Source organism: Chionomys nivalis, chromosome 2 (genome assembly GCF_950005125.1).
Source record: "Chionomys nivalis chromosome 2, mChiNiv1.1, whole genome shotgun sequence".
Taxonomy (NCBI): domain Eukaryota; kingdom Metazoa; phylum Chordata; class Mammalia; order Rodentia; family Cricetidae; genus Chionomys; species Chionomys nivalis.
Window position 1 is genome coordinate 50,555,471 of NC_080087.1, and position 13,101 is coordinate 50,568,571.

General features: G+C 38.8%; 1 protein-coding gene across 1 annotated transcript in view; it reads left to right on the forward strand.

The window, feature by feature from the left end:
- Frk (fyn related Src family tyrosine kinase) overlaps positions 1-13,101 on the forward strand; it is a 98,955-nt gene that overhangs the window by 42,499 nt on the left and 43,355 nt on the right. The window contains exon 2 of the mRNA XM_057762185.1: positions 3,573-3,694. Coding sequence (XP_057618168.1) covers positions 3,573-3,694 — 122 coding nt within the window. The remainder of the gene's footprint in view (positions 1-3,572; positions 3,695-13,101) is intronic.

Genomic DNA, 13,101 nt, shown 5'->3' on the forward strand with positions numbered 1-13,101 from the left:
ATTAGGAGTGACCTAGATGCCTACTTTATACCAGTTGATGTTGCTGTTAAGGCTTATAAAGATACACCTGCCTCTGTCTTCTGAGTGGATTAAAGGCTTGGGCCACCACCACCTAGCTGTATCAGTTTTGATTGTCAACATTTTGAGTCTTGACCTGGTAACGTGTAGTTATTGCAGTGTACTCTTAAGTGGCTTCTCTTAATTGTCTATAAAAATTACATCTTATCAGCAACCTTCCCGTTATAGAGAATCCAGAGTGAAAACTGAGGGTCCTGTGTCATTATTTACATCATCTCTCATTAATCTCAGAGATGTATACTCATCTCACTGGTTTTTATAATATAAAGAAATAGAATATTCCTATTGCTCCGAAGTTTACCCTTTTTGTTTAACAGTGGCCTCACTATATCCCATGTCAGTAGGATAGACACCTGACGAATATTTACATAACACATTTCAGGGTTTGGTCATGTATGTCTTGCTTCCACAACAGGCATTTATTTTCTCTGTTTTCTCAAGGAAACACTTATTTCTCCTCGTATCTAAGTATCTTAGATATCTGATATCTTCTTTTGGCTACTGTTAGTATCTTCTCCATGTTATGGTATGGTAAAATAAAAACAGTAATTTCATTGTCAACACAGAGTATGTGTTTGAATGTATGTGGGATCATTTACACAATAACCCTTTTCACAACTACGTGTCAAACTTTGATTTATTTTTGGGTATCTTGTACAAATTTTTAATTTCTTGACTATTTCTATATATCCTTAACTCCCAGGTTTTAGGGTACATCAAATCACCCAGAAGGTTTCTTAAGTTCCTGATTGCTGGGCTACAGTCCCCAGACTCTCTATTTGAGCAAGTCTGGATTGAGGCCAGAGAGTTCTCATTTTAGTGTTTCCATGCAAAGCCTAGAGATCACGTTTTGAGGTCTGTAGACTCTCTATGCAGGTCTTATGTCCTATGATGTCTGAATCTTTTCTTGGTCCCCACTGTTCACTGCTTAGAAGAACAACAGAAGCTGAGGAGAGGGTTGAAATGGCTTTGATGTTCGTGTCCTCCCAGAAATGGCACCAGCAGGTTTCTAAATTTAAGAGCCAATGAGAGCAATCCTCCTGCCAGGAGCTTCAACCTCAAGCTAAGGAAGAGTTTCCGCAGGTGCAAAGGGTAGGATGGGCTATTGTTTCCCCACTAAACTCAATGGCATCACACGCTCTAAAGATTACAATCCCCAGAAGGTGCGTCATCTTTGAGAATGAAGGAGGGCATTATAATGCCACTCCTGGCAGAAAATATCTTTTTATTTATATTCTTCCCTTCCTGATGGGAGTGAAGCCAAGAAAAATTCTAAGTATGACATAAACAGATATATTCAGCCAAACACTTAAATTGTATCTATGTAGTAAACAGAAGTTCAGAATTTCTGAGACAGAATTTCTGAAAATTAGTAAATAGTTTCTCTACAAATGAAGATTGCCTTATCTTTAATTACTGTTCTTATACCAGCTGCTTACTTGTATATATCTTGGGTAGAAGAAACACATCACTAATAGATAATTATTCCAAATACAAACATAATATATGCACATAAAACTTTATGTAATAAAGTATTTATGCATGGAAATAAAATATAGGAGATACCATAATTAAAAAAAATGTAACTTGCTACATAAATTAATGCATGATCAATGCCCTTTGAATCAGGAAAATGCACCGAGCTGATGAGTATATTTCATTTGTGCTGTTTCTTTGCTGGAAATATATGGAGAATTTTTACCATTTCTGGAAATGCTTGACTATTTGAACAATTCATTTTCAATAAGCTCGTACATATTTATAAATATGTGTACAGTTTTTGAAAATATGCTTGTTTAAGTTTTATACAAATGATATCATAATGGTGTGAATCGTTCTTCAACTTCCTTTTGTGTCATTATGATTTAGTTGTTTTAACCTCTGTGTAAAGTTCCACTCAATTCCTGTAACTGGTAATTCTCTAGGATGGATATTCAGGTTCTGTCCTTTGTGTTGATGGTGCTGGGGATCCATCCTAGGCCCCAGAGCATGCTAAGACCATGCTCTACCACTGAGGAACCCTCCCTGCACTTGTTTTCTGTGTGCCAATGCTAAAATTCTTCAGTGAATTTTCTTGTTGCCTATTTTCTTGAGCACAGTAAACACAGAGTCAGGAAGTGAATCTGAGCTGCACACAAATACCTAACTCCACCAGCTGGTGACAGATGGGTCTCTGAATAGTTTATATCAAATTATATTGCCACGAGAATTGCATAAATGTTGTTTGACATTTTCCCACACACGACAATAGGAGGACTGTAAGGTGTCCGGTTATAAAATATGAATTTAAACTTCATTTTGATTTTGTTTATAAAACCTAGTTGTGGCATAGGCACTGGCCATACTCCTTATTTTTATTAGTTTCTTGGGTTTTTTATTTCTGTGAATTATGCACTTACAGCCTTTGCCAATTTTCTCCTGCTTTGTCTTTTATTGATTATTGACCCCCCCAATAAATCTGAATAGTGCTCATATTTTGGTTACATATTTTTGCAAATATTTTAAAAGGTTTATGACTTATGTTTTAATTTTATTTAATAGTAATTATTTTAATTGAAGTTTAAGATGTGTTGTAATGAATATTCAAAACAATATTAGGTTTTCCAATTAGTCTAGCTTATCTTTTCCTGTAGATGTTTTTGGAGGGGGTTTGTTGTTCTGTCCCAATAGCCTCAGAAAGTTTTAAAATTCACTTTTTAGTAGGTCTTTTTTTTGAAATTATTATATATTCTGAAGGCAGCATACATTAATTTATGTCTACATATAAATTTATTTCACATAGGTCATTTATCCTTGGCACTAATTCGTGTGTTTGGATTTGGGTTTTTACAATTGTACTTAGAATTATACTGACTGAGACATTGAAGATCTGTAATTCTTGATTTGATCACATTCACAAGCTTGTGTGTTTAGTATCTGACTCACAAGATCGATCTGTGAGAACATGTGTGTGTGTGCAAAGGCGGAGATGGGTGTAGCACAGAGAACATATTGCCAGAGAAGTACCTTTATATAGTCCGCTCACTGATCAAAGTTTCACTTATGTTAATAAGTTTCCCAGAAGCATGAGATAATTCCATATTACCATGGGCTTTGGTAGTGATGGCGGTGGGGAAAAAGACATAATAACGGAGAAAGGATGTTTAATTCTCCTCCCCATCTGTTGGTGGAAGTTTGGTGGTGACAGTGAGTGTAACACGCAGCCCTTTGTGGCCACGCTTATATGAGCATAAGATCTTAGGAAGGATTAAGGGTGAGGAAGGGTATGGAGCAGGCATCAATCAGATTTCTGTATTGTACTCGCATTTTAAGAATCCTGGAGTGAGTTGCTGCCATCTGAAAAAGCAACTCAAGTATCGAAATCTACCATTTGTGTGTGTGACGGTTTCACGGAAGGAATAGCAAATGTTTCTGACGTTACAATGTTCACTTCTTGTTCTTGTTTTTAAAATGACTGATCGGTTAATTGGTGTTTATGTCTCTCTCCTCTTCAGGTGGTTCTTTGGAGCAATCAAAAGAGCAGATGCAGAAAGGCAACTACTGTATTCAGAAAACCGGACGGGTGCCTTTCTGATCAGAGAGAGTGAAAGCCAGAAGGGGGACTTTTCCCTCTCAGGTAGGGGCATTGCTCTGCAGCGTGGAATAGGAGTTTGAAAGTTTGTAGTCAAGAGATTTCTATGTGAACTTGAGTGTGCTAATGATAGATTTTCAAGATTTCTCTTATTCACAATTTCACCAAAATTAAACCCACTGAACTGCTCAAGAGTAACAAGAATTAGATAAGAGCCCCTATGACTAGACCTTTCTACAAACAGTTCCCAATATATGAACTATTTATAAGAAATGAAAAGCCCAGGGTCACATGGATGGGATTCGCATTGTCTAGTATCCTTCTGGAGAAATGACAAGAAGGAAGAAAAATCGTCAAACCAACCTTGTGAAAACTTAATTTCTCTTCCCTCCTTCCCATTTTCCCTTCTATGTTTTCACTTGCATTTATCTGATAAGTAGGAAAAACTGAAATGTTGGATGAAAGTTCATTTAGTCCACCTACTGGATGCATAATTTTGCCAAATATGGTTTTTCAGTTCAAGGCAAAATGCATTGCTGTGTCGTCCTAAGGAAAAACAGAAACTTGGGGCACTTAAGATGCATCTTTACAACTGCAGACACGCATGTCTTCTTTCACGGGACTATGTTCCAGGCCAGATGCAGTAATGCAGAGTATCCTTACTTAGAGTTGCCACACCAACTTGCCTCTGGGTGTGAAACTCTCTCTCTTGCCTTGTCTAGATCTCTTTATGTCTAACACACATACACACACACACATATACACACACATACATGTATATTTCATTATCCTTTTAAGCATGTGGTCAGTTTTTCTGAGTAGATAAAACCTATTTAGGGGGATTCAGAGAGATTTTGTTTCCCTTTATGTCTGTTTTCATGTTTTATGTTAATGATGATCTTGTGTTTTTCATGATGTCTTCTTGGCTCATTAGAAGTTACGGTGACCTTCACAATGTCACCTTTTAAGAATTCAGACAAGAACTCTGGTCAGGTTTTGCAAATTTGGCATCCTTCATCCTTCTACAAACTGTGGTCTCAAAGTTTGGGAACATGGGTTGGCACTAGAAAGACTCAAGGACATTGATATATTGATATAGGTGATGCAGACACAGATTTTAGGTTGTGCCGTATCTGTGTCCATCCAGGCGACAACATCAGCTGGGTCCTGCTTGGCTTCCTAGTCCATGCTTGAAGGGAAGCATGAGGATTAAAAAATGGAAGGTAGAAAAGTTAAAGATATAAAAGACAGAGACACAGGATAGATTTGGGAGGGCAACCCAGTGTGAATACTGAAATTTGTTCCTTGTTTATTTCTCATAGACTTTATATACCTCAATCCAAAAAGGAAGGGGAAGACAAGAGGCTTCTTTACCATGATACAAGGAACAAACAAAGTAATCACCTTCTCAATACCCATAGCATCACGTAACCACACCCTAGGTCAGAACAGCCTGTTAGTAGTCACACCTTGGGTCAAACCACCTGTCAATATCCTTGAAGGAGCAAAAATAGGCCCGAACTTTCTGACCTTTGCTCAAGGTAAAATGAATCCACATCCGTGGGCTCCCACAGTGTTGGGTCTGTACTTCAGCTCCTGAGGGTTCTGGAATGGAATTGATATGGTATTTGAGGATCAGCTGAACATAGCCTTATTCCTGCTCAGCGCCATGGATGATAATGAGGATTGTTCTGATTTTTGTTCTTGAGATATTCCTAAGCGTAATGATCCCAGATTTTTTGAGATGTTGTTGACACTTAAAGCAGTAATGAAATCATTTAGTATTGGGGTTGTTCACTCAGAAGAGATAGCCTGGCTGGTTGGGACTTCACAGTAGTAGACGCCTGTGTAAATCTAGGTGGTAGAACTAGAAGCCAATATTTTATATAATAGTTTTACTCCTGGTAATGAAGCAAATGTATATAAAAACAGAAAAACATTTATAAGAGTAGTCTTGAATGTTACCTATTGGAGATATATTTTCAATACTGAAAAACTCTTTCTACTGTTTTTTTCTATGATTAACCTATATTTACTTATGTATACATATTTATGTATGGACATTTCCATACACAGGAAATAAAACAGAAATGATCTTGTAATCAATGAAATATATACCTATGTACATCTATATTTATAACACAAACATGTATGTGTATGATAAACATATGGACACATATAATTACAAGTGTGTGATGTGAAGTCATCTATGATTTGTGATATTTTATGAATGTTCCTGCATGCTCTTATTACTTACTCTGCATTACCATTTTAGAAGTTACATAACTTTAAATTTGCATGAGGGAAATCATCATTTTTTTTATTTGAATTGTTTCATATTCTATAAATTGTTGTTATTTTCAATTATTTTTCTATTATAAAAATGGTCCACATGGAGTCTCTGTAGATTAATATTTAAATGTTTTCATTGAAATACCATTTTTACAGTAGGAAAAATCAAATCTTTTTGAAATCTAGATATTGAATAAAAAGAGCTATAAGAGCATTCCTTCTTTAAGTGTATCCATATTTGTTGATTTGCCTTTCTCATTACTTATATATCCAATTTGGTTATAGTTGTTTATTAAATTTAAATTAAGTAGCTGGGCGGTGGTGGTGCACGCCTTTAATCCCAGCACTTGGGAGGCAGAGACAGGTGGATCTCTGTGTGTTCGAGACCAGACTGGTCTACAAGAGCTAGTTCCAGGACAGGCTCCAAAACCACAGAGAAACCCTGTCTCGAAAAAAGAAAAAAAAATTAAATTAAATGCTTCATATAAGCATAAGATATAGAAGAATATTTCCACGGGGAAGCAAACTGAAAGTGGAGTCACCTGACTCATACATATCTTTGAATAACGCTGGGGCTACAGTGACTCTTCAGAATATTCTCTACAGCGAGTATTCTGGAACAAAACAGCTTGAGAGGCTTAGGAGAGAATTAGAAGGATATTGGCTACTGTAAGCCATGAATACTCCAGAGCTTGCTTACGGTCTTAGGAAGCACTGTAGAACTGCTTTGGAGATCAGCAAATCATTATAGATTCTTTTTCAATGAAGTCAAACAATTTAGAGTCTTTTGAACAAATTATCTGATTGCTGTGTATTCACACGGGATAAAGTAAATGCATCTGATTATGTTCTGCTGAAAGGGAAATTCTCTTATTGGTTAGAAGGCTATGCAATGGAGAAATGGAAAGAAAAAGGGCTTCGATAGATTCACATAAGACAAACAATCCAATTGCTGACAGCTGATTATCACTAAGGAACGTCAGATGGACCACTCATAGATTGATTTCTTAGTTCAGTTGTCTTCTTAATCAGCTGGAACTGATGGTCTTCAATTTTGCTGACTGCTGTGCCATTAAAGGAAGGTAAACAACATTCCTTTTCTATCTTTGTCTCCCCTGTATGACTTTTCTTTACAAGCGTTGTCTTTATTCCTCGGGCGGCAATGGCTTGCAGCTGTCAGAGAAGAGCTTCATGACAGAGCATGATTTATTGAGGCTGGGGCAGCTCTGGGAAGCAGCGGCCCAAGGTTGGGGTGGGTGCTAATTGGGTTGTTGTGATCTACACATGGTTGTCAGATCTTGTGAGGTCTGAGGAGATCAGAAAAGAGACTTAGGGCCATGACACCTCTCATAAAAGCGAGACACTTATTAGCTATGAATTACAGCAGCGCTTTTGGATATTACAAATTATACATGGTAGCCAGAGAATCTGTCTTCATTAGACACATGGCAGGTAGTTTTAGTGGCTCTATTGTTATTTGTCATTGGTGGTGAATTGTTTTTCTGAAGAAAAATATAGAATTCCGACTGCATGTCAACTGGCTTGGCTATTTCTTCACATCAATAAATTACTTAAAAGGAAATTATTATTGCTATTGCCATTAATATTAATTTGATGTTTGGTGTCTTATAAAACCTTCGTTGTCTCGTTTGATGCATGGAGGCTGCCCTTGTGCTCGGTATCAGTTTGTATTACAAGGTGGCAGTGGAGGAAGGACTATTCCTGCCAGATGCCAGAGTTCTATTGTTGGACTTGTAGGGAGAGTGAGTAAGTAGTACAGGTGTTGTGTGTGTGTGTGTGTGTGTGTTTAGATGGACCTATATTGTTCAGGGTCTTGTATGCATGCGGAGGACTTTTGGACCTTACTCTCTAGAGAGATATTTTAGGTAGAAGATGAGTGACCTGATCTGTGTTATAGAGAGCATATTAGTTCTTATTCTTTGCCGGGACAAAAATACATAAAAAGAAGCAACTTAAGCAAGGGAGGGCTTATTTTGCTCTATAGTTTGAAAGGGCAGTGCATTATGATGGGGAAGGCCTGGTGGCCAAAGTGTGAGGTATCTGTTCATATTGTGTCTGCACCAGAGGGGAATGACTCTTCCTTTTTAGCTAGTCTGTCATCTCAGCCTAGGAGATGGTTCTAGTCCCATCTTTCGGGACAAGTTTTTATTTTGCAGTTGTATCTCTCTAGAAAAGACCTCGCAGATATACCCAGAGGTGTGTCTGCTGGGTGACTCTAAATCCAGCCAAGTGGCTGATGAAAATTAACCTCCACAGCGAACTTGGTGAGATGTTTATAATAGATAGCAGCCTGGAGAGAAGAAAGAGGTGAGTGCAGTGGCATCATTTGCTGCTATCTGAAATCTCAGGTGGAAGGCCACTAGCATTTTGTGGATGTGGGTGACATACCCTAGGCTCTAGACTGCACTGTCATAACCGCCATCTCCCAGTGCTCCTCTCTTTTTTTGTAGGGTGAGTATAGGAGTGTGGACCTAGAAGCAGGGATTAGAAAAATACTTTGGAATTAAGCATTCTGATTTAGTGTCAACTATTTCCATGCTTGTTTCAAAATTCCAGCATCAGGTTTTTTTTTTTTTTTGACTTAGAAGAGGTAACCATGAGGCTAAAGGAAGCTGAGTTAAAGTGTATCCCATCTTGATGTTGGGTCTTTCCTAGTTGGCTCTTTATGATGTAATCTAAGTAGTCCTATTTTGTCTCCACAAATACCAGCCTGAACCAGGATAGTTAGGAAAAATAGAAAGAAAGAAATGGGTCTACCCATACACGAGCTGACAGGAATTGGTGGTTGATCAGACATGGAGTAAAAGAGGTAGAAGGATGTCTGACAAGCTAAGTGAATTCAGTAGGAGTGGTCCAGTGGTCTCCATCTGGGCTGAGTGTAGGTTCTTGGTGCTCTGTTTGAAGAACTGAAGAAGCACACACAGAAAGCAGACTAGCCCAGGATTTTATCCAGAAGCAAAGCAAAGTGCAGAGGAGATGTTATGCAAGGGAACTGCAGGTCCTTAGCATAGCAAGCAGTTCAAGAATCTGGTCACTGTACTGAGTGTCTTCCCATTGTAGGTCTCAGAAGAGGAGTTAGTTGCTAGGGGCAGAGTGTAGGTAGTTTGTATTTTGATTGGTAGACTTGGATTGTGTAAGCCTTTGTCCATCAAATATCCTATCCACAATGCATCTGCTCTTAAGAATATGTATGCTCATGTATACCCAGTCATGCGTAGGATATAAGATGGCAAATTGGAAATTTTAGCTAAGAGTTCACTCAGAGGACACAGCTTGCCATATTGTTCACATACGTCCAACAGCCAGGATATGCTTTCAGCATTGGCCATGAAAGGAGAATTACTGAAGATTTATAGGCAGCTCTAGATGGGAGTGCTTGGTTACTGTTTGGAAAGCAGGGTGTGTGAAGCTTGCTTGATGCAGGTGTTGGTCCCAAGTTCCTAAATAATGTGTTGGGTAAAGGGCTGTGAGTAGCAGAGTCCTAGGTTGCCAAGCTACCCCTTTGCATCCTGATCTGGGAAGGCAGATTCATAGGGAGAAAGTGGAGAAAAGAAGGGTAACCTCAGAGGTGGTACAGGCGATTTGGGGTGAACTTAGTTGTAACCATCATTTCTTCAATTCTTTTAATTTTCATTTTATTTTATGTGTAGGCATGTTTTTTTCTTCTTCTGAATTTGTACTGGTACATCACTTGTGTGTCTGATGTCTGAGGAGGCCAGAGGAGGGCATTGGACATTTGGTACTGGATTTGCAAATAGTCGAGAGCTGTTTTGTGTGTGCTGGGAATTGCTGCTGGGTCTTCGGGAAGAGCAGACAGTGCTCTTAACCACTGAGCCATCTCTCCAGCTCACAGTTTCTCCTCCTCTTCTACTTCTTATTTCTTTAAAGAACTAAGTCATTTTTATTGAAGAGAGAATAATTGAGAATGAGAAGTTTTCAAAAGCACGAGTGGTTCAGACATTTTTTAAAAAATAAACTTTGAGTAGCATTTTTCTATGATAAAATGATAAAATGTCATTCCTCTGGTCATGCTGGCCCCATGGAGTATGCAAGAGTTATTTATGGTCACTGTGAAGCTATTTTGTGAGACTATAAGGTCCAACCTCTCTAGAGAGACCTACCTCTTTGTAATACCAACACACACATTTTCTCTCTCACATACACATATACACATACACACACACACACATATATTTATATTGTAGAATTCATAGAACCAGATAGTTTTATCCTCCAAAATATTTGATGGTCATTGCTAGAAGTATCACATAAATGACAAAATTGCCTTTTCAAGAAGAGTATCACCTCATGTATGTTCGTTGAGAATAATGTCCACACGTGGAAGAGGCCAGCATGATTTGAAGCAAGTTCCTGAACAGTGCAGCAACAGGGGATTAATCTGAGTGATGCTTTAGAAATCTAATAGTATACATTTACACATACATTACAAATTAATGTTAACGATGATTAAAAGAGAATTGAGACAACAGCAATCCCTCTAGAAAAGATGTACATCCTTTATGTTGACCTTTTGTGCTGCCTCCATGTTGCCATTGTACGTATCCTTCACTGGACCTTGTGTGTTCTTCATGTTGACCTTATGCGAATCCTTCCCTTGAACCTTGTGTGTTTTATTCCCACTGACCTGGTCTTTATCTTTCCTGTTGACCTGGTGTGCATTATTCACAGCGAATTTACATACATAAAGGCTTTCTTATTTATGAGCAGCCATTCCACTATGTGTAAAAAAACATACTTTTCCCAGTGAATTCTAAGGACAGAGAAACTTTGTTGTTGCTTCTTTTTCATGATTCTTCTCTCTCTACACACTTTCCTAATAGTTTATAAAGAACTGTCAGTAGACACTCAAATGTACTTTTCTTCATGCTGTAGTCTCTGGGAATTGAAAAACAAGGCCAGCGACCCTTCCTTAAACCAGCAAGCCTGGGTCTCGTAAGATCAGAGTTAATCCTCTTGCCTTTTATGCTTTACATTATTTTAGAAACATGGTTTTATATCCGAAGGTCAGCGTTTTCCAAGTAATGTGGCTGTGGTATAAGAGAAAAATGGAAGATGTCATTCCTTAGTGTGACCCTTGCCTTGCCTCCCACCCCTGCCAGAGCCAGAGTCCAGACTCAAACCCACTTCGCGCACCCTTCTTGGCCACTGTCATTACTCCCAAAGTTTCCAGATATGCTGAGTCACTCATGGCTGACTCTTTCCCCACGGTGAAAGGCTCCATGTTTCATTAGCAGTCTCCTGGGTCATCTATTCATTCTTCATTGAAAATTAATGTGAACCCCGTGGCCACTAGAGTTTGCCATTAATTCCATTACTATTAACCACGAATGTAAATACAATTGTATATCCCAAGCATGAACAAGTTTCAAACGTCTTGGAAAAAAATTGTTCCTTGAATTTATTAAGCAATGAAACTTCTATGGATTCTGGGAGCGTTTGATGTTGCTTAAAGATATTTTGCTTTTTAAAAAGTGCATACGCTGCAGAAAGGGACTCTTCTGTTAATAATTCCACTATCTCATATAGAATGTATTAAATTTTAAACATGTTGGTGCCATCTCAGAAAATGCCTTTTAATTAAAGTCGTAATTTAGTTGTGTTCGGCTTAATTGCAAATATCATTGACGGTAATGGCTCGTGACTTTCCTGTGAGTTATGCTGCATGCTGCCTTCCCCGAACGTTACTACTGCTATGTGGTGTTTCAAATGCTTTAAATACTCTATAAAGTTACATTGGCATTTTATCATGCTGTCCGTGGATCTGTGCTTGTGCGGGTGTGCACACACATACAGATATACAGGCAAAACGCCCTGCTTCTCTCTAGAGTGCTGGCTCCTGGAAAAGTTCTTACTGAGACTCATTCTTGTATTTCTGGATGCTGCAGCATTCTTTACGAGACTTTCTATCTTTCCTTCTCTTGCTTTTTTCTGAAACCATAAAGTTGACTCATTAAAGTCTTCTGGTTTTGAATATCCTGTCATGTTTATTGAAAAGACTCTCCGTGGTGTCATTTTGAGCTACTTGAAGGAAAATGTCAGATATGTTCCACATAGTTGCTCTTTGAATGGTACTCTACAAGAAACAACTTCCATTATTAAATAAGTAGAAACTGATGTCATACGGAGTTCAGTGAATTTGATGTTCTTGTAGGTCATGATACAATGAACCTCTTTCCTTTAAAATGTTTATTTCTGGAAAATTAAATTGTTCTTTTATTACGTTTTGTCTTGTGTTGCCTTCATAGGTTGATAGTAGCCAGCTAACGGGTTCTGAAGGAAGCACCACCCTGCTTCCCATTCATCTACTCAGGAACACATTAACAGTGACAGAATCTTAGCAGCCCTATAAACTCTGCCCATTCATAGTGATTTCGAAGAGTCACCATGTTAGATAGATTCCACCCACCCCCTTTTTACTAGAGTGTAGATAAGTTGCTATGTGAGTGGCTGCAGATGAGGGCAAGGCAGGACGAAGGTGGGAGGATTGTTTAACCTGCATTCAGCATGTACTCTTGCCTGCTTTAGAGAGGAACGACGTATTGCAAAGACCAGGCAGCTGCTGCTTTTCTGCTTTGGTGGCAGCAACTCCATGGCCCCGGAGTTGTCTATGTGCAGTGTCTTCCTTTCCTATGACTGCGTGTGCAGCAGCTTTCATCCCAGCAAACGGGACTCCAGTTCAAGGCAGAGAAGTGGCTCTAGTGCGTACCGCCCTTCAGGAAAAGAGCAAGTAAGAGCTCCGGCCTCTGGTGATTGTTTTTACACATTCGTCTGGTTAAACATTAACCCCTGAGCATTGCTCTCACAGTCAGTTTAAGGTGGTTTTAAACCACAAAGCATTTGTTTCTCACTGTTCTTGTGGCTGGGGAATCTGATTATAAAGGTGCTGGGATATTTACTGTCCAGAAAGGGCTATTTTCCTGCTTTACAGATGGTTGCCTCATGTGACAGAGGCAAGGCCCTTAAGTTCTTTTTACCACAGCGTTTAGAGGACTCCATGCTCATGAGTTCACGCAATTATCTCCTGAAGGCCTCACCTCCAAATCCATCATTTGGGGAATTAGAGCCGCAAAGTACAAAGTTTTGATTTGGAACAGGCAAACTTTCGGGTCACATTTGTT